General features: G+C 46.6%; 1 protein-coding gene across 4 annotated transcripts in view; it reads right to left on the bottom strand.

Annotated features, from left to right (window-relative positions):
- The window catches only part of Prkag2 (protein kinase AMP-activated non-catalytic subunit gamma 2), a 274500-nt gene that overhangs the window by 61261 nt on the left and 186770 nt on the right, over positions 1-26469 (bottom strand). For 3 of the 4 annotated variants that reach the window (XM_027428414.2, XM_027428418.1, XM_027428416.2), the window contains one exon: positions 2663-2732. The exons of the other annotated variant lie outside the window; for it this stretch is intronic. In XM_027428414.2, the coding sequence (XP_027284215.1) occupies positions 2663-2732 (70 nt within the window). The remainder of the gene's footprint in view (positions 1-2662; positions 2733-26469) is intronic. 4 annotated transcript variants of the gene reach the window in all.

The following is a 26469-nucleotide window of genomic DNA, read 5'->3' as shown; positions in this document are numbered from 1 at the left end:
CTGTCCTGGAATTCACTCTGTATTCCAGGCTGGCCTCAAACTCAGAGACCCACCTGCCTGAGTGTCGGGGATTAAAGGCGTGCGCCACCACACCCAACTCATAGTTTAGGTTAACAGCGACCCCCAACCCTGCAGTGCAGGTCTCACTTCCACCTCTTGGCTTCATTAACACCCTTGAATGCCTTCTGACAACTGGAACAGAGTTGAGACTTATTAGGAAATAGAAAAACAGCTTGGGTCCAACACCACCAGTTATCACGTACTTCCATGTATAACAAAAGGATCATCTGTAGGCCATGCCTCCAAAAGCCAATGTGTAACTGACGCTATTAACTGGGTAACAAGGAAGTTGAAAGATGAACACAGGACATAGGCAATCGGGACCTACTCTGTGGACAGTTAATGTCGATCCCTGGCATACTTATAGGTGTGGTGCCTTACTGGTGCAACTTCTTTCTCCCCTTCAAACAGGAGCTCTCCAGAATTTCAGGCAAATGAACAATTTAACAAAGGGAAACAAAGGGAAACAAAGCAGTGTTCTGGACTATTCCGCCAACAGCACTCCCTCTTCTAACTCAGCACGGCAGCCGCCAAGCAATTGTTTAACATTCTGCCTTCTTAAAAACCTAGAAACATTTGACAGGGGTATTTGTGGGATTCATGGTGCTTAAAAGTAATGATGGCAATCCAGACAGAAATAGATGGGTGAAAAGGGGACACTCCTTTCTTATTTTTACATGCTTAGCTTTAATTACTGTACACTCATGACACGGGCAGGGGCAATCCAGAGGTGGAAGAGTGCAGAGCTAACTTTGAGAGGTAAGCAAAATATAATTCTCAAGGGAAAAGAAAAGCCACAAGGGGCTGGAGAGATGGCTCAGTGGTTAGGAGCACTGGCTGCTCGTCTAGAACACGCAGCTTCAACTCCCAGGACCCACGTGGCAGCTCACAACTGTCTCCAGTAACTCCAGTTGCAGGGGATCTGACCACCTCACACCAATGCACATAAAATAAAATTAAAGAAAGAAAAGCCATGAAACCTGTGCTAAGCAGAATTTCCACGTGATTCAATAATAAAAGCCTTTAAAAGTCTATGGATTTGGCACACCACGGCTAATGGCACTTAGTAAAAGTAACGTTTACAAAGCACTGACTGTGAGCTTGCACTGTCTGAATATCACAGTGCAGATGGTTTCCTTTAACCCTGAACGCATCAGGACATCAGCTCCATTCTACACAAGAGGAAACTAAGGCACAGAGAACTCACACCACTGGTCTGGGGACCTGACATCCCACTAAGGGATGGAGGTGAGATATGAACACGAGTCTAAGTTCTTCCACCTCTGGGAGGTCTCATTTTAATCTGCAAATGATTCCCATATCTCACCCGTAAACCCTGCAGCCGGTGGCCAGTCACTGCCTGCTGTGCAGTATACTAACACCAAGGGACAAGGAGGTGCATCCAAACGAAGACACAGGCTTACCTTTTGATAGGACAAAATACAAACCACGCCTGGAAAAAGTCTGAAACTCACCATTTGTTAATAATGAAGACATTTCTATGGACACATTATCTTTAGGCCAGCATATCTGTGAGTGCGACTACAGCCCGGGTCGTGTACAGCAAGCACTGGCCTAATGCTATCAGGGTAGTACTCCCCGGCTGGCTGAGCATGCTTATTTAAGTAATTGCCTGAACATACATGAACAGGGGTATTAAAGTGAAGTTGGCACCGGGGACGGCACCCGCAAGGCACATTCTTTGTTCCAGGCCCTTCATTCTGTCAGTACTCTTGGGAAAAAGAGCAGCCGCTAAATAAATCATGGAAGTACATGAGACTGCATAAGGCCTTTTATAGTCTCCAAATGGTCATGCAGCTTATATAAAGTTCATTTTCGACTTCCCCGTTTAAATGTTAGCAGTCTCAAAATAAGATCCAGGCTATTTACCTATAAGAAGATACAATTAGAAAATAGGGCAGGAAGAAGGAAAAACCAGCCGACAGGAGAGGCGGCAGGATGGCCAAGTGTGAGGGGGTCGCCTGGACTCAAACCAGTTCAATCCGCCACTTCGGTTTGGCCGATTTAACTTTACCCCCTGGGGGGGGAGACACACCCTACTGGAGGTATTTCCACAATTACTGATAAGGGAACCGGTTTGTTATTTGAAGGCATGGGCTGTCTGCGTGATTCCGGGGTGTACTCAGGGTGCGCGGTGACATGCACAATTAGGGCTGCATGACACCTGGCTCTCTCTCGGGTTCGGGTGCCGAGGACAAAAGGGCCGTCCCCAGGAGCGCGCGGGCGGCCGCTCCCGGGAGCAGGGCTGTGTCCCCCGGAACCCGGGCGTGCTCGCGGCAGCGGGGCTGCGTCCCTCGGAGAGAAGCTGCATTCCCCGGGTGCCGGACCGCATCCCCGGAGCGAGGCTGTGTCCCCGGGAACCGGGCTCCATCCCCGGAATCAGGCATGCAACCCGGAGAACGGGGCTGCATCCCTGCAGCCGGGCAGTGTCCCCGGGAACCCGGCTGCTTCCCCGGGAGGGACGGGACCGCGTCCCCGGGAACCGGGGCTGCTGCACCTCGGGAGCCCGGAGCTTCCCCGGGACCCGGCTGCAGTCCCGGTGGCCGCCGCCGGCAGCGCAGGGTGCGGGGCGCGCACTCACCTTCCTCCTGGAACTCCAGCTTCTCCAGCATGCCGGCTTCCGCGGGTCCCGGGGCCGCCGCCAGCGCCGCCTGAGGGGGAGGAGGAGGAGGACACGGATCAGCATGGGCCGCGGCGGTCCGGCTTCTTTCGCCCCGGGAGGAGGGGCCTGCGGCGGCGGCGGCGGCGGCGGCGGCGGAGGCGGCGGCGGCGGCGGCGGCGGCGGCGGCGGCGGAGGCGCGCGGCAGGCCAGGGCGCAGCGCGTCCCCGCCCGGGCCCCGCAGCCGCAGGTGGGCCGCGATGGCACGCTCCGCTCCCCCGCCCCCGCGCCTTTGGTACGGCCCGCGCGCGAGCAGGCGTGGGAAGCGGGAGCGGCGGTCCCCGCGGCGCGGCGCCGCGTCCGCCGCGCGCCCCCGCGGGCACGCGCGCCCCGCGCAGGTGTGGGCCCGCGGGCGAGCGGGCGGCGGGCGCGCGCGGCACCCCCGCCGGGGGGCGCGCTCCTGTCTCGGGGCCCCGCGCTGGCGGCAGGCTCGCCGCTCCCATAAAAGGCGAGGCCGCTCGCCCTCCCGCCCGCCCGCCCGCCCGCGCGGCCCGCGCGGGGTCGCGCTTCGCCAGCGCTTTGGCGCGCTCTCCGGTCCCTCCCCAACCCCCCAGCGCGGCGGATCTCCCAACTGGCTTCCTCTGCTCGCGGCTCGCGCTTTCCTCACCGCTGCCAGAAGCGCACACAATTGAAATCTGGCCCCGGGCACGCCCATCACCCTGGACTTGGGTATCCGAGACTTCCCTATCGCCAACGCGGGTTGGCAGGCAGAGGCTGGAGGCCGCCCGCCCGCTCGCCCGCCCGCCCGCCGTCGGAGGAGCAGCGCCCGCGGGCTGCAGACGGCCAGCACCTGCCGGGCCACCGACCCCGCGGGAACCAGTCAGTCTTACAAGCACAGAAGAGGAAGTGGAGAGACCTCCTTAAACACCTGAGATGATGGGTCGATGACTAAGTCCAAAGCGTCCCCTCTCAAAAAAAAAGAAAAAAAAAAGTTTCGATAAGTTGTTTTGTGATAAAAACACGAATTTTGTCATGCTTTTTAGTGAAAAACTCACTTCACTTGTAAGTTCAGAAGCGACCGGTTTCACAGCTCACACTCAGTCAAGTACAAGGAAGGCATAATAAAGAGCAGATTGGAAAAGAGGGCCTGAGGTCGGGAGGAGAGGAGGAGTTGGAGGGGAAGAAGGTGGACCATACGATCAAAACACGTTCTATGCTGGGGCTGGGGAGGGGGTTCACTGGTTAGGAGCACTTGCTGCTCTTGCAGAACTGTTCCCAGCACCCGCAGAAAAGCACAAAACTCGGGAAACTCCAGTTTCAGGTGATCTGATGCTCTTTCTGGCTTCTGTAGGTACTGCAAGCAGGTGACGCACATACATACACTCAGAATTTTTTTTTTAAAGATTCTTTTTAAAAAATACATTCTATGCATGTATGAAGTTCTCAGAATAAATTAAAAATAATTAAAGAAGACATACTACTTGGGAAGGAAGAAATGAAACAATTCAAATGGCAGGCTATTCACGTACAAAACCCCAAAGACTGCAAACAAACCAAACTACAACTAGGAAGATCAGTGAGATCATAGGATCAACACACTGCATCTGCTATAATAAAATTAAAAATAAATGTGTAGGAGCGGATATCAAATACTGTGTACAATCCCTGCAAAGAAAGTTAGTATGTAAAATAGACTGCACAGTGTAGGTGAGGTGGCAATCAGGTACCAACGAGCAGAGGTGCTTAGTGGAAGACCTGTTACATTCATTTATGCTGTGCAATATTGTTTAATGATGCAAGATGTGTTGCATTCTTTTATGTTGCATTTATTTAATTCTGTGAAGTGTGTTACTTCACCTGTCTAAAACACCTGATTGGTCTAATAAAGAGATGAACAGCCAATAGCTAGGCAGGAGAGAGGGATAGGTGGGGTAGGATCTGGAGAAGACAGAAGAAGGAGAATAGAGAAAAGGAGAAGAGGAGGACACCAGGGGTCAGCCACCTAGCTACGCAGACAGCCATGGAGTAACAAGGAAAGAAAGGCATATAGAATAAAGAAAGGTAAAAAGCCCAGAGGTAAAACACAGTTAAAGAGAAATGGGATAGTATAATTTAAGTTAGAAAAGTTGGCTAGAAACAAGCTAAGCTAAGGCCAGGCATTCATAAGTAAGAACAAGTTTTCCTGTATTTATTTGGGAGCTGGGTGGTAGATTCCCCCACCCAAGAATAAAATAAAACTACACAGAGGTAATCAATGAGGGGGGGACATCCCACATTCAGGGGCTGGAAGACCCAACAACAACAACAAAAAGTGAGTTACCTTCCAAGATCATCTTTGGGTTTCTTTCAATTCCTGTCAAAATCCCAGGAACTTTGTTTTGTAAGCGGCATTTTTTTTTTAGCTCACATGGGAAGGTACAGATTTGGAATACCTGCATGAAGTGACCTAGAATTTAGTGGGAAGAGCCATCTCTCCCAATAGTGAATTTTACAGTAGGGGCTGGAGGGATGATTCAGGGTTCCAGGCCCATTGTTCTCTCTTGCAGAGAGACTTACAGTTAAGTCCTCAGCACCCTCATCGGGTGGCTTAATCTGTCTGCAACTCTAGCTCCAGTGGCCTCTAGGGCAACTGCACTCTTGCTGCTCAAACCCACACAGAGACACATAAGATACATAAATTTTAAAAACTAATAAAAACAGGTCTGGTGTGGTAGAACATGCCTTTAATCCCAGCACTCAGGAGGCAGAGGCGGGCAGAACTCTACACAGAGAAACCCTGTCTCAAAAAAAAAAAAAAACAAAAAAACAAACAACCCATCAAAACAAAACACAACACATCTTTTAAACAAGCTCACAGTACAGCTTAGTAAACAGGACTATGTGATATTAGCAGAGTAACAGGTATAGAAACCAACAACAGGCCAGAAATGCTGCCAAGCTTTGGTAAATTCAGGAAGGAAACACTCCTAACCACCAGTGGCACACTGGTCATCAAACGTCAGAACAAACAAAGAAAACAACCCAAACTAACCCAATGCAAACCTCACATATTATCCAAAAATTGGCTCAAATCGGGTCAGGGACAAAATAAATTGTGAATCTTATAGAAAAAAAATTGAGAGGATCTTTGGGCCCTAGGATTAGGCAAAGAGACTCACACCATAAAAGGGGAAAATTGGTAAATCTACAAAGTGGGAGAAAATATTTGCAAACCACATAGTCAACAAAAGACTAGTGTCTTGAATATAAAAAGAATGCTAAAAACTCAGAGAGAATCTCATCAGGACACAGACAAAATGAATCAAGAGGCAATTCACCAGAAAGGGGGGTGGAGTATACTGCTGAGACAGCACCAAGCATGAGAGAAAGGGCTAACATAGGCTTCAGGTGCACAGAGTGCACAGACCCACACCAAGACCTACACACACGCACAGAACTAAAAGTAAATCTGACTGAAAGGAATCCGGAGTGAAAAGGGTGTTCTGAAAACACTTTGGCAGTTTCCATGAAACTATGGACAACTACAAATTACACATCAGTGGTTTTCTTGAGTATGTATCCCAGAGCAACAAAAACTGTTCAGGTACACAGAAAAGTTAGACACCGGGATGCCCTTCTGAAAGCCTCAATGGGCAGTTACAGGTGCCATGTAATAGATGACCAGTTAAAACTTAGCAAACCATCTACACCATGGAACATTGTGCTGCAGCTTCCAAAGGTCAACCAGCTGGGTGACAGTGTCCCATGCCTTTAATCCCAGTACTTGGGAGGCAGAGGCAGGCAGATCTCTGTGAGTTCCAGACCAGCCTGGTCTACAGAGCGAGTTCCAGGACAGCCAGGACTGTTCACAGAGAGACCCTGTCTCTAAACCAAAAAGAAAAGGTCAACCAGTTACCTGATGGACAAACTGGGCATGGTCCTACATACCCTTGATCTCAGTATTCAGGGGGCAAAGAGTTCTAGGCCAGTCTGGTCTACAAAGTGAGTTCCATGCCAGCCAGAGGCACAGTGAGACCTTGTCTCAAGTAAAACAAGTGTCCTGGGAGTTACCGTGGGTCAAATAAAAGCCTTCCTAAGGATAATGTATTGTATTCATGTTATGTTCTGAGATGACCAGTTACAGAAGCTGAGTACAGATGAGTGGATGCCAGGAGTGGACGAAGTGACCATGGCTTTTATAGAAGTCAACTTGAGGGGCCTTGATGGTGATGGTTCTGTTCTGAATCTGTGTCGGAGTCCATACCCTGCTTAAGATGTCACACTGCCCTCCCCCACTACGAGCCAAGCCAATTTTGTGGAAGAAATGATAATTGGGATTAAAAAAATATTTATTGGAAAAAAACACTCACCCACTTAGAGCAGTGACTTTTAGTGAATTCAGTCACATGACCGCGTCTGCAATATTTCCACCATCCCAGAGAGAAACACACTGCCACTATTGTCACCTGCTGAGAGCTCAGCCCCACCGTGGGGCTAATCTACGTCTTCTCTATTTGTTCCTACAGTAGGTGGATGTTTCACACACATGGGATCATATATTCTGTGGTCTTTTGTCACTGCTTTCCATAACTGCTCCTCTGTTTTTTTAAATCATTGAATGGTATCCACTGTGCAGATATATTAACTACATTTAGTCCACTCCTCGGCTGGTGAACATTTAATCGGGTAGTTCCCACCTTTTGGCTATTATGAAAATTCATATTCATATGTCTGTGTGGACGTGCATTTTCATTTTGGAGGGTCAAATACTCAGGAAAGGAGTTGCTGGGCCCTATTCTATTGGCAATTTCGTGTTTAATGTTTTGAGGAACTGGCAAATTGGGTTACACCATGGCTGTAGCACTTGCCAGCAGTATATGAGGTTCCTGCTTCCATGAAAGACACAAGGCAACTCCACAGTGCATCTTGCAACTGTACCTAAGCCTACCATTGTCTCAGAAGAATGACTCTGGTGATAAATGTAAAGTGCTGAGCATTCTTAGACTTCACATTTCCCTTTCTGCTCTTCTGGTAATGTTGATATATATATATATATATATATATATATATATATATATCCCTTATTGGTTCTTTTTTTTAATCTTTTTTTTCTAAAAGATTATTTTATGTGTTTTGCCTTAAAATGTAAACGTGCACTGTGAGCACATGCTGTGCCTACAGGGGTCAGAAAAGAGCTCTGGATTTCCCAAAAGTGGACTTAAGGAAGGTGTCCGCCACCATGTTTGTTCTCTGAAAGAGCAGTAAGCTCTTTTAAGTGCTGAGCCATCTCTTCAGTCCCTGCCCCTCTTACTGGTTCTTAATGGTAAGGAACCCCATCAATGTCACCTGTCACCCTAATGAGCTGCTCCTTGGCAGACAGACAGGGACAGGAAACAGGCAGGGGTTGTGTTCCCTACAAATTGGCCCTTAACTGAGAGAGAAGGGGAACTGCAATTGGCTGGCCCATGCTCCTGTCATTCCCTAACAGTGGGTGTACAGCAGTAGCCTGAAAAGTAAGAATTTCTATGTAATAAGTCAAATTTACGCCCATGGGTTTTTACTTGGCAAGAAAACATCTTTCTCAGACAGACAGCTATAGACCAGTGGGAAAAGACAGATGAAATGTTGTTCCACCACAGTCCTTCTCATGAAGTCAAGGGCCTTCAAAGCTCTTAGACACCCGAGTGAATGTCCAGAGGGTCCAAAGAGGACCATTCATGGGCAGAAATGATTTAAAGTTGGTGGTCCTCCGTTGCCCTTCTATGGCAATATTTTCTTAAACTTTCAGCAGACTTTTTTTCCCCCAGACTCAATTTTAGCTGCTCTGGACAGGCAGGGAAAGTCAGGGCAGGGAATAGGGGAGGGAAGGGCTCAGTACCGCCCCCATCCAGGAAGAGGGTTTTGCTCATGACACCATTCATCCAAGTCTGTCAGGCCACTTGGAATTAGGAAAGCCAGACAAACCCTGCACTCTCTGTAGCCAGTTCCCCCAGGGGAACTGATGGCTCTTCTTGGTGGCAGAGAAGCATGGGGATTTCCCTTGCTGGTCCTATTCTTTGTGACCACAGGGGACCTTTCTACCTGTATGCCTTTGGCCCTTGCAGCCAATCTGAGGCTCCAGGGCTGCAGTGTGGTGGTACAGTCTGCTCTGATGTTGGGTTTTTACTAAAGGGATGCCTGCAAAAGATGGAGCCATTACAAATGTGGTGTCCTGGTTGGTGAAAAGTGCTGAATTATTAAGATCAATCTTACATAATTGTGCCCGGGTACTGCAAAAATATAGTAGACTGAATGACTCTGAGAAGGAAAAGCTTCACTCTGGAGGCATAATCATAAAGCCACTACCAGAAACAACAAAAACAAAAATCACCCCCAAAATGCATCAAGGTTGTGTGAGGTTGCTCTTCCTTAAAAAACAAAGAAACCTTATATAGCTACTGCAAGAAATAAATTGACCGTAAATACAGGAAAAGGAGCTCCTCAATAATTTAGTGCACTGACCTAAAGTCACTCCTCACCTCCAATTGTCTCTGAGCAACTCTGGCTGCCAGGACATCCTCTCTGGGGTCCAAACAGCACTTGCTTCTCTCTCCCTTCTGCCTTCTCTAAACAGCTGCCTCTCACTTCTGTGCTCAGTGTGCCAGCCTGGAGCTAGTCTGGGCTCCTGCAGCTGTGAATGCTGCCCAACACAAAATCCCAATCTTATTTAAAACAGTATGAGACTTGTTCTTGTTTTGAGACAGGGGTTCAATATGTAGCTGTGGCTGGCCTGGACTTGATATGTAGACCAGGATGGCCTTAAACTCATAGGGATCTGCCTGCCACTGTCTCCCAAGTGCTGGGATTAAAGATGTGTGCCATCAGTCTTGGCATTTTGTTTTTTGATTTGTAACTCAATTGCTGGTACATGGCATCTGATTCAATGTCAAGGCTGGACACTCCCATTTGTTCCTAGAGTAGGCCATGTGCTCAGACAGGGCAGTAATGACAGTATAGATTTGCTCTCCTTCCCACTCCTGGGATGGGCTCCACCTATTCCTTCAAGACCTGTCTTTACCAGGGAGCCTCTTCTGATCGGCCCCCATGTTCCCTCTTGCCTTCCTGTGGTGGTCTGATGGAGAATGGTCCTCATAGGCTCATATGTTTGAATGCTTGGTCCCAGTTAGTGGAACTGTTTGGATTAAGAGGTATGGCCTGTTGGATAGGTGTGACCTTGTTGGAAGAGTTATGTCACTGGGGATGGGCTCTGAGGTTTCACAAGGCCACCCCAGTCCCAGTCTCTCTCTCTTCCTGCAGATCAGGATGTAAAGCTCTCAGCTATTGCTCCAGCACCTTGCCTGTCTGCTTCCTGCTCTGATGATTGTGGACCGGCCTTCTGAAACTGCAAGGAAAGCCCCAATTAAATGCTACTTCTGTAACGGTTACCTTGGTCATGGTGTCTCTTTGCAGCAATAGAACAGTAACTAAAACATTTTTCTTCTTTACACATTGTCTGGTCAGTTTCTTCTTTCTGATCACTTTTTAAAAATTACTTATAATTGAATGTTTAATATCCAATGCAATATTTAAGAATTCTATATGAGGAGGACATGGCTTAGCCAATAAGAGCACTTGACTGCTTTTCTAGAGGACCTGCGTTTGATTCCCACAACAGGTGGCACACAAGCACCTATAACTCCAGCTCCAGGGGGAATCTGATGCCCCCGGGCTCTGCAGGTACCAGCATTCACTGCAAGACCCATAATTAAAAATAAAAATAAGATTATAAAATAATTCTACAGAGGCAGGCAGATATCTGTGATTTTGAGGACAGCCTGGTCTACATAGTAAGTTCTACGACAGCCAGGGCCACATAGAGGGAACCTGTCTAGTAAAAAAAAAAAAAGGAAAAACAAAAATGAAAGAATTCTATATGAAATTATCACATTTACACATATAGTATATAGTTTCTTAAATTCCAGATATGTAAAACCTAAATTGCATTTTTAAAAAATTATACTTTGTGTGTATGCCAACATACTTCTGTCCTATAGGGCCTGAACACCTTGGGTTGGGACTCACTACTTCTGGGCTTCCTCTGAGTCCTGTAAGCTCATTGCAGAGGAAAGCTGATTCATGTTTGTAAGGCCTGTGTCTGACACATATGAACGAGCTGTTCCTTGTTAGCCAATGAGTGAGAGCTCAGGAGAGCTCAGGAAGTCCTGTTGGACTGTGGGGTAATGGATGGGACTAGAGGCTATTTCAGTCCATTTTCTCAAGCTTCCCTGGGACTCTTTTCCTATTTAGAAACAATCAAAATGACTTTCCCTTAAGTGATGAGAAGTAATGACAGCAAACACTTTTTGCCCATAGCTCCCCACCTCTCCAATTGGAGGCAGTAGGCGGAGCTGTCCAGTCTGAGAGTTTCGTTCCCTCCCCCAGACTCTAGAGATTCTACTTCCCCTTACGTGTAAACAATTGGTTACCAGAAGAGGTGCAGAAAACACACAACTCTTCCATGTCTTGGGACTGATGAACTAGAGGGAAAGATTTTGTTCACTTTGGTACTTTTCCAAAGTCAAATGCTATCAAAGTTATTTCCTCTCTAGCTTTAATTTATACATCCTCTAAAGAGGAATTTATTTTGCAGTCGCTTTTAGCAGAGGCTGGCAACCAATTCCCAAAGTTCAAGTCAACTGAAAGGCCACTTCTGGGGAAATGTGGTAAAATAAGGGTTGGAGAAAAAGGATTAATCTAACAGGGCCCTTTCGTCTCTGGGCTGAACTGCCTCCTAACTTCCCAAAAGGACAACACTGCTCAGATTGTGAAGATGACCATTCATTCTGAATGCTTATTTTGATATCTGTTATGGGACAGGAAGGAAACATAGCGGTTGATAATAAGACCCCTCTTTTTTGAACATGTGCTGGCATGATCAGAAATTGGCAGAAAAGTCCTGAATTGGGAGTCTTCATCACCCCACAGGGTCAGCAGGAGCTGCTTGTTATGCTTCAGAGCCGGTTCTGAGAAGCCCAGCAGTCAAAGTCTGGAATACCGTTCATCTCCCGTCTGTCAAAAACAAGTCTAAACTTGTAGACCAGGCTGGCCTCGAACTCAGAGATCCACATGTTCCTGCCTCTGGAGTGCTAGGATTAAAGGCGTGCTCAACCAGCAACTAAAGGCCAGCCTTAGAGGTGGTACTTTTCGAATGACAATGTGCTTGTTGGTCACCAATTACCGTTAATTCCAAATGCATCGCAACGTCACACTTTGACAACACACAGGATGACATCTTCACCAGAACCCCTCTCCCCACTGGTTTCTACCCGTTGCCCCAACAACCGACTTGCTTGTCAATGCCTTCCAGAGCAGATGCTTGTTAATATTTAACCCTTTCTAGTCTCATCATTTGTGGAAGCTCTGGCCATAAGTTGGTGAAAAGTTATAAAACTGAATGAGAAAGAGTATTTCCCCATTTGTTTCCACACAAAGTGATTCAAAGCAAGCATACTGCCCAAACTGAAAAGAAAGGGGCTGGATGAGGCCTGTACCCCTTCCTCTACAGCCCAGGGACTTCTGCCATCTTTATTTACAACCTGTAGTGTTTAAGGGTGTGGTGATGATGTGGGTATGGAACACAGTGGGAGGACAACTTGTGGGGGTTTGTTTTCTCCTTCCACCATGAGGGATCTGGCACGGAAGGTCATTAGGCTTGGCAGTAAGCCATCTCGACCACCCAGGTCATTACTTTTTGCCATATTGTAGTTTCAATATATATTTCTTTAATTGTATGTATTTATGCATTTATTTGAGACAGGGTCTCGTGTAGCCCAGATTGGCCTCCAACTTGTTACGCAGTGTGGATGAGCAAGACCCTCTGGTCCTCTTGCTTCTACATCCCAGTGCTAGGATCACAAGAGTGTGCCATCATACCCGCCTTACATGGACGACTGAACCCTACTGACACCTTCTCGTGTGTTCACTGGCCATTGACACGTCTTCTTTAGTGAAGTGAGTGTATGCTTGCCCAGACTTTGATTGGATTTCTGTTCTATTTACTGATGAACTGAGCTGTTAGTGTGTCAGATAGGTTCTGACATGCTCCCAGAAACCCAGCTTCACTTCCTGGGATTCGGAAGTCTGTGTGCTTTCCTTTCCACGAGCACAGGCTGTATCTATTCTCATCTTGCTTCTAACTAAGAACAAGATGACAGGGCATTGCCTACATGAGGAAGTGCTGTCTATAAGATGTGGCATCTGTCTTTCCAAGACTTCCTCTCTCTTGCTGGTAGTTGATGAGTTAGGGTTAGGGGTAGGCTGCTGTGTTGGAGGGAACCAAGGCTCTCGTACAGCATCCTGCAGGGAACTGACCTCTGCTACCAGCCATGGGAGCTTGGGGATTCTTTCTCATTGAGCCTCCTCCAGATGAGAGCTAGTGCTGGATGACTTCCTGGGGCCGCTTTGTGAGAGACCTTGAGGCAGAGGCCACCATTGAACTAGCCTTGGAGCATGGCCCACAGAGACAATGAGCGATAAATATGTGGTTTGTGTGTATGTATATTTGAATGTGCATGCGTGCGTGTGAGTGCGTCCGTGTATGTGTGTGTATGTGCGTGTGCGTGTGCGTGTGCGTGTGTGTGTGTGTGTGTGTGTGTGTGTGTGTGTGTAGGCCAGAGGTCAACAGTGGATGTCCTCGTCTTTCACTCTCCACCTTAGTTTGGATACAGGATCTTTCATTAACCCTGGAGCTCAATTGGCCAGACCAGCTATGCAGTAAGCTCCAGGGACACTGCCCTCCACCCCATTTCTGTTTCTTCAGCTCTAGGATTATTGTCATGTGCCACTATGCCCAGCTTTTTACCTGAATGCTGGGAACTGAACTCAGGTCCTCATGCATGTGTAGCAAACACTTTCCCAATGGAGCCATCTCCCCAGTCCCCTAAGTTTAAAAAGAACACATTTAGAGTTGGGCACCATGGTATGCACCTGTAGTCTCGGCTTCTGGGGAGTTTGAGGTCAGCCTGAGCAAGAGGGGCTACCCCATCTTCAACAAAAAAAGATAAACTTACATGGAGGACGCATCCTGTCAGACACCTGGCTGGAGAGTGTTTTCTCCATTCTGTGGGCCATCTTTTCATAGCTCCCTATCATGCCTTTGAAAGAGCAACCATCTTCAGTTCGGAAGACATCTGTGTGAAGCTTACTAATCTTGACTGTCCATTGTCAGTTTAATTGTGCTGAGAAACACTTAGGCTAGTGAAGCACCTTGGCTACGCTGCCACCTCTCTATGTGAGGTCAGTTAAGGGGGCAGACCCGCCTTCAGTGTGGGTGGTGCCACCCCACAGGCAGGGCCAGATGGAATAAAATGGGGGAAAGAATTCTCATGATATGCTCCCACCATGCTCTCTGGTTCATGATGTACTGAAGCCAAACACCTTTAGTCAAACTAAGTCTTTCCTCTTTTAAACTGCTTCTCCCAGGCTAACACATCCTCCTATGGCTTGTGTTTCCTTTGTCTTTGCCTTCTCCCTCAGGCTGTGGAGATTTACTTTAACATCCTTCTAGGAGCTTTAATTCTTTTCCTTGGTAGTCTTCCACCCAGTTGTATGTCATCACACGGGTCTCCATGACAGGACTGAACGTTCTGGGAGGGGAAGACTGTTTTCCTTATTAACCAGAGCATTATCAGGATTCTAGCATCTTCCAGGCAGTGGGTGTGCCACACCCACTGGTTAGTTTTGCGTCAGCTTGATACAAACTCTAAAGAAGTCTGGGAAGAGAAAACTCATTTGAGAAAATGTCTCCGTCAGATGGCCTGTAGGCAATGTCTACGGGGCATTTTCTTGATTAAATGATTGATATGGGAGGGCCCCGCCCACGGGGAGGGGTGTCACCAAAGAAGGGAGTTTCTTTCTTGATAGATTGACACTGTTTCCTTTTTTCCATTTGTGATATTAATATTGTCAACTTGAGAGAATCTAGTACCACCCAGGAGGCAAACCTCTGGGCATGTCTGTGAGGAAGTTTCTAGACTGGGTAGACTTGGATTGGGATATCCACTCCAAATGCCCAAGGGCTGAGATGCTGCCCTGAATCAACAGAAGAAAGTGAGCTGAGCTCCAGCATTCATCAATCTCCTTGGTGACAAAGGAAATGTGACCTCAAGTTCCTGCCCTGTTGCTATAACTTCCCATCACAAGGGACTGTGCCCTCCAACTGTGAGCCAAGATGAACCCTTCCATCCTCAAGTTGCCTTTGTCAGGCATTTGTCACAGCAATGAGCAAAGTAACAGATACACTGGTTTCCCCTTCCTTCCTTGGAGCTGCTTTGTGCTTTGTAACGTCTGGTCCTCCTGTTTGCAAAGGCTAAGAAAGGGGGGAATGCCCGTAAATGCTAACTGCACACAGTGACTTGGCCATAGGTCATGAGTCGCCTTCCTCTTGGTCAGGTGCCGTTTGCTTTCATACACTGGACCAGTGGCCTGGCCACTGCACCAGAGAGCTGGGTACTCTTGAGTTACACCCAGTGCATATTCTGAAAGCTTGGGACTCTCCAAACACAAAGGGGCAAGGTGCCCTGGCCTTCCACACCTATATGCCCCTGCCCCTGCCTCCTAGAAATCTTACCTTTAGCTTTTCTATTCATCTCTGTGACCTGTTTTGATTCAGTTTCTTGTGACATTTGACGGCACAAGGTTGCTGGAAACAGCTTACTCTCCCATCGAGGTGATCTGCTATCTCTATCTTAAATCAGTTAAGGGGGGTGTGTATATTTCTGAGCGCTCTGCTTCGTGTACCCATCTGAATCTATGCTTTTATCATAACCGTAGCTCGAGGTTACACCTTGGACCTTTCCAACTCTTCCCGTTGTCTTCCCCTTGCTTTCTCTCCTTCTCTCCCTTTCTTCTATGCCTCTTCTCCTCTTTTTAAAAAAGTTTAATTTTTTTATATGTATGGGTGTTTTGCCTGTATGCACCATTTTGTCTAGGTACCATGTACATGAAGTACCCATGTGTTGGATGCCCCCTGAAACTGTAGTACAGTCGTCAGCGACCTTGTAGGGAATGGGACTCAAAGTTGGGTTCTCTGCAAGAGAACCCAACTCCTGCGACCTCCAGCCTGCTCTCCTCTCTCTCCCTTTCTTTCTCTTTTCTTTTCCCCTTTTGAACTCTCTGACCCTCCCTCCCTCCTCCTCTCTCTCCCTCCTTCCCTCCCTCCCTCCCTTTTCTTTTTCTGAGACAAAGTCTTGCTATGTAGCCCTGCCAGGCTAGCCTAAAACTTCCTATGTAGCCTAGACTGGCTCATACTCACGATCCTCTTGCCTCTGTCTCCCAAGCACTGGAATTACAGAAGTCCTGTTCTTCCTTTGAAAAGTGCTTGTTTTATAGAGTCTTTGGGGTTTTTCTACATGAGAAATCACATCACCCAGTGCCTTCAACCTTTAGGTCTTTATAGTTCCTTGATAACTGAATAAATTTATACCTATGTGTGTATACATATTTATTCGGATTACAACATAGCACAGTATTAGTGCCTTCATTCAGATACATGAACAAAGTATAGTATACATATTATATTATCATATGTAATACAGAATACAAAAGAACGTGTTTCTCCTATTTTAAACTCAGCTGCACATACTAGCCCAGAGTATTGTACAAGGGTGGCGTGCACTCTGTACTAGGCTGTGGCCCCCTCTGGATGCACACTGCTCTGTGGCAGAGGCATCTATTGCTGCCTGTCTAGCATTCATTACTCTTCTACTTTGTTGTGGAATATTAGCTTACAATGTGTTACGTTTGTTTATTCTCTGGAATGTTTAATGATGCAAAAATGTGTTGCGTACTTTTATGTTGCATTTGTTTAACTCTGTAAAGCTGTGTTACTTTGCCTGTCTAATGACTGGCCTAATAAAAAGTTGAACAACCAATAGCTAGGCAGGAAAAGAGAAATAGGTGGGGCTGCCAGGCAGAGGGAATGAATAGGGAAGAGAGAAGAGGGAGGAGCAAGAGGAGGAGGAGAGGAGGATGCCACGGGCTGGCCACCCAGCCACCCAACCACACAATCAGCCACAGAATAACAAGGAAAAAATAGTATATAGTGAAAGATAAAAGCCCAGAGGCAAAAGATCGATGGGATAATTTAAGTTAAGAAAAGCTGGGTAGAAATAAGCCAAGCTAAGACAGAGCATTCATAAATAAGAATAAGTCTCTGTGTAATTATTTGGGAGCTGGGTGGCAGACCCCTAAAGAGTAAAAAACAAAACAAAACAAAACAAAACAAAACAAAAACCCCAACTACATTACTTCCCTTTCAGCATGCTGGGGTTCACACCCTTTCCACACATGAGTCTCTCTGGAGCTGTCCTGAGCTACAAGGGAGACTGTTAAAAGAATCAGCTCCCATTAAGGGTGCATGTCTCTGCCCATCATCCCTTCATGCCACAGGAAGGCATGCAGCTGAGAGTGACTGAGGGCCAGATGCCTTCAGATGAAGCCATAGCTGAGAGAGGACCTGAGTCCTGGAGGATGGCACTGAGCAGGCCTGTGACTCACTTTGCCCGGCCCTATTCTACCCTGGGACCTGCAGACATGAGAAAATAGTGACCTTGTCCTTGGAGCTTGTTAGAGGCAAATTCTGTTGCCCTACAGTTCAAACTACAATGGGTGATAGTGGGTGCTGTGTCAGAGGCAAGCCACACCTCCAGGAGGTCAGGGACAGGTGGAGGTAATATTCAAAGTCTGGAAGGCAGCAACCCTCACATGTTGAACTAAACATCACCAAGAAGTTGACATAAAAGAAGTTCCACCTGCAAAGAGGGTGCAGACGCTGAAGAACTTTCTGAAATGGGGCTTTCTTCAGAGTGCATTGAGGGCGCTTTAAATTCTATCATCTATCTATCATCTATCTATCTATCTATCCATCCTCTGTGTGTGTGTGTGTGTGTGTGTGTGTGTGTGTGTGTGTGTGTGTGTGTGTATCTATCTATCTATCTATCTATCTATCTATCTATCTATCTATCTATCATCTATCTATTGTGTGTATCTATCTATCTAGCGTGTGTGTATGCGTATCTATCTATCGTGTGTGTGTGTCTATCTATCTATCATCTATCTATCTATCTATCTATCTATCATCTATCTATTGTGTGTATCTATCTATCTAGCGTGTGTGTATGTGTATCTATCTATCTATCATGTGTGTGTCTATCTATCATCTATCTATCTATCTATCTATCTATCTATCGTGTCTCTCTCTCTCTCTCTCTCTCTCTCTCTCTCTCTCTGTGTGTGTGTGTGTGTGTGTGTGTGTGTGTAGCATGCATGCAAGGGGGGTCAAGTCTCTCCCTTTCAGGGTGTGAACCCAAGTGACCTTGGTGGCAAGAGTCTTTGCAGCTGAGCCATATCACTGGCCCTGGGTGGAGTTTGAAGAATTAAAAGGGAAGAAATGTTTCAGATCTGGCTGTGGAAGACAAAAAGTCCTGGAAGTGAGGATGCTTTGAGACCACCGGCAGGCAGCCAGTGGCTGAGAGAGGCTTGTTCTCAGAAATCTGTGGGAAGATGAGATTAGGACCTGCATGCACATGTAATAAATAAATAAACACAAGGAATGAAAGAAAAGAAAGTGTGCCTGATGACTGCAATATGGCCTCCTTGACTTTAATGAGAACTAGGCAGTAGGAAACCAAAGCCTAGTTTTAAAACTATAAAGTGTGACCTGCTCATGGACCATGAAAGCCACTTAATGGACCAACCACCATAAAACAATAGTGTATTTACTTTAAAAATAAGAAGGATGGAAAGAGTGCTTTGCAGATGACTGAAGGTAAAACTTGGCTTAATTACACACACACACACACACACACACACACACACACACACACACACACAATGGCAGGACAAAATTTTCTCTTATTCCTTCTTTTGATCACTGATGCATGCATGTGCTGTGGCCTCTTGTTTTCACAAAATGCACACATAGGATGCAAGCTATAGTGTAGTTAAAATCGTTGCAAAGTGTGTTCCTTCTTTCTCCACAATAACAGTAGCCTCTGTATATGAGAACACCATGAGGCCTGGGGGAGGGGGAGAATGATTTGAACTTGTTCATTTTCAAGTCAGCACGTAACCAAGTGAAAACCAGGCTGCCACTAAGCTTACCACATTGGGGGTGGTTTTTTTTTTTTTTTTTTAAGACAGGCTCTCATATAGCTCAAGCTAGTTTCCAACTCTGTAACTGGAGATGACTTTGAAGTCCTGATCTTCTTGCCTCTGCCTCTCCAGTACTGAGGTCATAGAGATGGACCAGTATGCACAGCCTGGACAGTGCTTTTAGAGGCATTGCTGGTGTATAATCCTACATACCCGAGGGGTGAGGGGAAACTCATGTATGCACATATGCACACATACATACACAGGAGCCGCAAAGAATATTGTTAGCTGTATTTGATTAGAAAATGTTGAGTTTGTTATTTTCTTGCTGAGAAGTGGCTGCCAGACCTGTACCCTGTAGGGAATGTTTATTGTTAAGTTTGGACCATGGCAGGAGAAAGGTTTACAGCCACACATGCTCTCAAAATTAGTTTGTTTGTGTTCCCTTCATCTCTCTGTACCCTGAAGATTAACAGGTGACAGATACCTTACAATGTGTGGTGTCTAATGTTGGCTGTTACCGTAATGCACCTGGGAAGAGGGAACCGCAGTGAAGAATTACCTCCATCAGACTAGCCAGTGGTCACATCTGTAGGGCATTTTCTTAATTGATAATTGATATAAGAGGGCTCAGCCCACAGTGCTGTACTTAGGCAGGTGGGCCTGTTTCTCTGTGTTTCTCTGTGATCTCTGCTTCTCCAGGTTCCTGCCTTGACTTCTCTTGATGATTGGCTGTAACTTGTAAGCCAAATAAACAGTTTCCTCCTTCTAATTGCTTTTGGTTGGTGTTTCATCAAAACATAGAAATGGAGAAGCAAACTAGAACACAATGGTAGTATGCACCTACAAATTGTGTGAGGAGGTAGGAGCAGGATTGGACATTTTGACATATCTGCAGAGAGTACAAGGGTGACAAGCTTTCTATGCTGACACTGAGTCCATGATGGTCAGTGGTAATTTCATCTGACAAGAGAAAGGCCTCTAGGCACACCCATGGGGGAATGGACTTGATTGTGTTAATTGAGATGGCAAGACTTGCTCGCTGTGCAAAGGACGCTGGACTACACGAATGGACAAAGTGAACTGAGCACCAGGAAATGTTCATTACTTCCTTCTCACTGCAGTCATATCAGTTGTTTTTGAGATCCTATTCCCTTGACTTCACCACCACAATGGACTGCAACTTGAATTGTGAGCTGAAAATAAACTCAAAATTGATATCAGGAGTGGGGTCATTGCTGTGACAAACTTGATTTTATTTCCCCCTCTATTAGAATTGTTTCATGGCTGGAATGTGAAAAAGTTTAGAATTTCGTGTTAGAAAGAAAAGCATGGTGGAAGCAGAGCTTAACGGGGCATTCCAGTGGGAACTAGGAAGATAAGAATGCTGAGAGAAACAGACAGTTGAGGCCCAGCTCATGAGTTTCCAGAGGGAAATGAAGATTTCATTTCAGCCAGGATTTGTGATAGGAGCTATTTCTATGATAGTTTAGCCAAGAATCTGGATCTGTTCTATTTGTGTTCTGAGAACATGAGAGAAGTTGAATTTAAGAATGATGATTAATTTGTTTGACAGAGGAAATTTCAATCAGGAGAACACTGAAGCTGAGGCCAAGAAAGAGGCTGTAGTTGTTAAAGAGATGAGTTCCACTGAAGAGAAACCACCTGTGCTGCTCTGGGATGGTTTGAAAGGTGTCCAGAAGGCAAAAATCCCACCCTTGAAGACTCCATCTTGTGAAGATCCAATTTTACTTACAGGATGATAGCCCAGGCTGAGGGGCTCATGCCACAAGACTATGGAAAATTCATTAGTAAAAATCAGATTCCAAACTTACATAACCCCGAGGCCTGGTCTTCTGAGGCTCACCCAGGGTGCTATGAATAACACTGGACAACGTGAAATAAGCCAGACTCAGAATGACAAACACTGCAAAATCCCACTTTTGTGTGGAATCTTACAAAGTGAAACCCTTAGAAACAGTATAGGACAGTGGTTACCTCATGCTGAGTGCAGTGTGGGGCTGTGACTATAGTTAAGAATAACGTATAGTTCAAAACTTCTCACCATAAAGAGATAATAAGAGTATGAGCTTATACATGTGTTAGTTAGGGGAATTTAATCTCTCCACAATGTAGACGGAGATCACAAGGTAGCTCATAAAGTATATACAATCAGTTGTCAATTTAAAGTAACAAAAATCCCAGGAACAAAACTGCCGTTTGTCTAGACCACTATTCATGTTTATTAGAGCTACTGAATGCAGTACTCCCTTTCCCAGTGCCTGTCTGTGTGAGGCTGGATTTTCTTCACATGTGTCAACCACAACAGCACATGGAAACAGGCTTCAGAGGCAGACCTACTGTGCTCTCTTAACCAGACACTTAAAGATTAATAACAACACAAGAACACGCCATTCCAGGACGGCTCAGTGGGTAAAGGTACTGCTGTCAAGTCTGCCGACCTGAGTACCTGATGGAAGAAGGGAAGAGGCTCCTCCAAGTTGTCCCATGATCGTCACATGTATGAAACAGCACACCTGTACACCCACCCCCACTTTTTTGTAAAAGACAAGTTATCTTTCATAAAAATACATTTATGATACGTGCCATGGGTTTATTCTTGGTTTTAAGTGGGTTTAATGGCTTTACATTGAGGTGTGTAGACATTGCTTCCCATTTTATTGAGATTGCTCTGATTATGAGCTGAGAAAGCCTGAGTCATCAGCATGCAGCCCAGCACTTTACAGAGCAAGCTCTGCTCCCTGTCTCACACCATCAATCTTTCTTGATGTGGAAAAAAAAATGACTGTGGAATTTGGTCATTCAAAAGAAGTCACTGTTTTGTGCCTAGGCACTTTTATATTTTTGGTTGTGAGTCTAGCCTTTAACAGCTGAGCCATCTCTTCAGCCCGTGTAGGCACTTTTAAATAGACTATTTAAATGTGAGCGGCATTCTAAGCTATTCTAAGACCAATGTGTCCATTGAATTACTTGAATGACTTTCAGCTCAAAAACAGGATAAAGATTGTTTCTAAAGTGAGTTCTGGATCATTATTGGGGCATACTTAATTAACTATCCCACCCACTTGCAGGACAGCCCTGTGTGGACCTTGGCCCACCAGGATCCTCATTACAGCTTGTGAGGTGTGACAGATGGGCTGGCAGAAGTGGTTTGGTAATTCTTTTTACATTAAAAAAATAAGACTTGTTTTATTTTTTATTTATGCATGGAGGTGTCCATGGAGGCCAGAAGAGAATGTTGGATCCCTGGAGCTGGAGTTACAGACAGCTGAGAGATACCATGGGGTGCTGGAAACCAAACCTGACTATTCCACAAGAGCAGCCAGTGCTTTTAAACACAGAGCTACCTCTCCAGTCCCTCTATTTAAAAGAATTTTTAAAGGTTTATTTATTTTGTATGCATGAGTGCTTGCCTTCCTGTATGTACATGTAGAAAGAGAGTCCTATTTGATAGATGCCTTTCTTATGATGATGCTTTACCTGCTTAAAAACTATTATTATTATTAATTAGTATTACTTTCTGTCTCCTCCCCCGTCCCCCAAGACAAGAGTTCTCTGTTTAGCCTTGGCCATTCTGTAGACCAGGCTGGTCTCAAACTCAGAGATCCGACTGCTTCTGCCTCCCAAGTGTTGGGATTAAAGGTTTACCATCATTATTTTAAACACTACTGTGTTTTTGAAATGAGAACCCATTGGTGTTTTATAAATACTGGGGTTTTCCCATCTGTTTTTGGACAGACAAACCAACCGTTCTGACACAGTCAAGCAAGGCCACCAGGTGAAAACAAATAACGCTAGCCAGAGGGAAAGCTGTTCTATTTCCCACCATCTCCAAAGAAGCGCTCCCCCCCACCCCCCGGATGTGAGGTTAAAACAGTGAAGGGTGGGGAGAGCGGTTCATAAAACAACCGTCCATGGCCACCCTTTCCATCCCCAAGTGCAACTGCTTATCACGTGACTCGCCCCGCCCCCACGCTGTTAAACCACCGAGTATTGATTTCTTCCCCACTTACTGGTTTTGGTCATTTTTATTGATAGCTCAGCTTTTCTGTAGAAGGTCAAGATCAACACTCTCTTTTTAAGGTGTGTGTGTGTGTGTGTGTGTGTGTGTGTGTGTGTGTGTGTGTGTGTGTGTGTGTGTATGTGTGCGCGCGCGTGCACGCGCTCAGATGTATGTAAGTGGTCTAAAGTCAACGCTGGTGTCTTTCTCCTTCATTTGCTAAGGCAGTGTCTTGCTGAGCCCACAGATCCATGCCTGTCCACCTAGCCAGCTGGACCTGGGGACCTGGTGGGTGCTGCGCTTCACAACTGCTGTGTTTCATGTGGCCTCCTCTGGCTCATGCTGAAAGCCCTCCTGTTTAGCGTGTCATGACGCTGAATCTGGGTAGTGGTTCTTCCTTTCCTTCTCTCCTTGTTTGCTCTGCTTTGAGCTGTGCTGGGAGACGCCCTCCTTCTTCTCCCCGATTCACACCTTCCTCCCGTGACCCTCCTTGCTGGAGTCACGGCAGTGTGAGGCCCAACCTCTCTGTCTGATCTCCTTTTCTCTTTAATTAAGGTGTGTGCATGCAGGTGGAGGTGGAGGTGCACATGTGCGCATGTGTGCAGGTGGAGGTGCACGTGTGCAGGTGGAGGTGCACATGTGCGCATGTGTGCAGGTGGAGGCGCACATGTGTGTGATTGCAGGTGGAGGTGCACATGTGTGCAGGTGGAGGCGCACATGTGTGTGATTGCAGGTGGAGGCGCACATGTGTGTGATTGCAGGTGGAGGCGCACATGTGTGTGATTGCAGGTGGAGGCGCACATGTGTGCAGGTGGAGGCGCACATGTGTGTGATTGCAGGTGGAGGCGCACATGTGTGTGATTGCAGGTGGAGGCGCACATGTGTGTGATTGCAGGTGGAGGCGCACATGTGTGCAGGTGGAGGCGCACATGTGTGTGATTGCAGGTGGAGGCGCACATGTGTGTGATTGCAGGTGGAGGCGCACATGTGTGCCTGTGTGAGTGTAAGTGTACATGTGTGCCGTAGTGTCTCCCTCACAAACGCTGCCGTCTCCCCTGAGGCAGGGCTCCCGCTGGTCTGCAGCTCACCGTTAGTGCAGACCGCCTGGCCCGTGAGCCCGTGAGCAATGCTTGTGTCTGATGCGGGAACGACAAGTACACGCTATCAAATCCAGTTCATTGTGAGCCCAGACTCGGGTCCCCACACCCACACAGCAAGGGCCTTATCGGCAGAGCCGCCTGCCCACCCCCAGCCCCTCAGACGACTTTTATCTTTGTCTTTGGGACCCTGCTTTCCAGGCAAGGTGCTTAACTTCCGCTTTATAATCTGCTTGACAGCATCCGGCTCTCGTTTCACAGAGGTGCTACCTGGGCTTACTTCCTTCACTTCCGTTTCCCTGGGCTTACTTCCTTCACTTCCGTTTCCCTGGGCTTACTTCCTTCACTTCCGTTTCCCTGGGCTTACTTCCTTCACTTCCGTTTCCTTGGGCTTACTTCCTTCACTTCCGTTTCCCTGGGCTTACTTCCTTCACTTCCGTTTCCCTGGGCTTACTTCCTTCACTTCCGTTTCCCTGGGCTTACTTCCTTCACTTCTGTTTCCTTGGGCTTACTTCCTTCACTTCCGTTTCCCTGGGCTTACTTCCTTCACTTCCGTTTCCCTGGGCTTACACTTCCGTTTCCCTATCTCCTATAATGGGACTTCTCCTTAAGCGCCTGCTATTCTTAGCTTCACTTGAAGGGGGGGCCTAGAGAGGAGGCTGGGGTTTTTTAGGACGTAAACCACTGATGGGCAGGTTCCACTCTAGTGTAACAAAGCAGCAGACCAACAAATCCAGTGCCTACAGCTCCATACTCTAAAGGGAAACCAATTCCCCACTCTCCTGCTTGGGTCATGGGGACTGAGAGCAAGCACAGTAGGGACCATTGGGGGAACAAAGCAGAGGGCACAGGGGCTGATAGGCGTGTTCTGTAGTCCACATATGGTTTTCTGCTTAAACTATCATTACTTACTTTACTAACATTTTAAAATTGGCATGTGGTAATTTTACATATTACAGGGCACATGTGACATTTCCTTTTATCGTGTGTGTGGTAGTGGGGACCGAGCTCAGGGCTTCATGTATGCAATTAACTCCAACCCTTAATCTCTGCTGTAGGAAGCTAACTTTCTGTATAGGGATTAAGAAAGCAAGCTTACCCTCTTTATGACATTAAGTGCTTGGGTTATCAATTGTCCTAGATTCAAGCCCTTGCCTTCAGGTAGCTGCTGCCTTTAAGCCTGAGTCTCTATGCTCTCCTTTCCACAGAGAGTGAGTTTTACCTGTCAAAGGAAGCCTCTAGCTGCAGCAGTGAAGTCTTCATGGAGGCAAAGGAATGTGGCCAGGGTCACAGACACTGCCAAGAGATTCAGTGATTGGGTAGCTGCTTATCTGAGGTCTTTGCCAATACAGTTTTATTGTCTTGGGTTCAAACACTGTGGCTCTATTCTGTAATTCTATTCTGTTTCATAACTCTCCTAAAGAGAATGCAACTTGTAATTTAAGTTTTGGGTAGTATTATTTTCTTGTAGTTGTCCTAAACAGTGGTATAGTCCTTAACACAGAGATGTCTGGTATTAGAGTCCACCCCTCCCCCTCCAAAAAAAAAAAAAAACTAATCAAATAGAAGGTTTTCTGGAGGAGGAGCCAGTATTGGGAATTGAACCTAGGGACTAACACATGCTAAGCAAATGTCCTACCACTGAGTTATATGCCCACCTCTACTTTTAATTAAAATCTTAGTTTATTTTGAGACTGGCTCTCCTCAGATGACTTACTCTGCAGCACAAGCTGGTCTTGAACTGATGCCCTGCTTTTGTCTCCCAGTGGCCAGGATTATAAGCCTATGCCACTCGGTCTGGCTATAAGATTTTTCTTGAAAAGCTTTACTACCCCAGGAGATTTGACTCTGTTCTTTTTTGCCCCTCCTCTCACTGCAGTCAGCTCCTCAGCTGTGAGCTTGTGAGCACTGGGTACTACACAGGGAGGCCCATCTGTGGGGAAAGCTAGGTCAGTGAAGAGCACAGGAACATTCCTCAAAACCCTCAGAATCCTCGGAGCTCTGCAGGTGCCAGGTCACAGGTTTCAAGCATATTTGTTACTCGGAGTCAAAGACAAGTGGGTTCACTTGGAGGGTCCTCCACAGAATGCAGGGACAGACAGCTGGGCCTTATCGCTTTCCCGAAACTCTTACTGTCCTTAGTCTGACAAGGGAGAAAGGGCCACATAGGACACCGTGGCCAGATAAGGGAGGAGGAGACATGTCAAAGGGGCTTGGCACATGTGGCTGAGTTTGGTCTTGAAAGTATAAAGTTCCTAAGTTAAACCTGAGGAGAGCTAGCTGTCCACACTACAGGTATTACTTTGGCAATCTGTGAACATGTGGTTATATTCTTACTTTCTTACTCATGTATTATTTCCTTGGAATTTTTCTGAAGAGAACAACAGTAATTTTGTACCTTTAAAGGACAAGTCAAAACAGCATGACTCTGAGGACAAGCTTAGTACACATTGTCACCATCTACCCCACAGGCCTCATCTTAGGTCAGACCATCCTGAACATACTAAACACACACAGTATAATATATCTGCTTGCCGGGCGTTGGTGGCGCATGCCTTTAA

The sequence above is a fragment of the Cricetulus griseus genome, chromosome 8 (genome assembly GCF_003668045.3).
Source record: "Cricetulus griseus strain 17A/GY chromosome 8, alternate assembly CriGri-PICRH-1.0, whole genome shotgun sequence".
NCBI lineage: Eukaryota > Metazoa > Chordata > Mammalia > Rodentia > Cricetidae > Cricetulus > Cricetulus griseus.
Note: the sequence above shows the minus strand (reverse complement) of the source record. Positions and strands in the feature narration are given on the sequence as shown.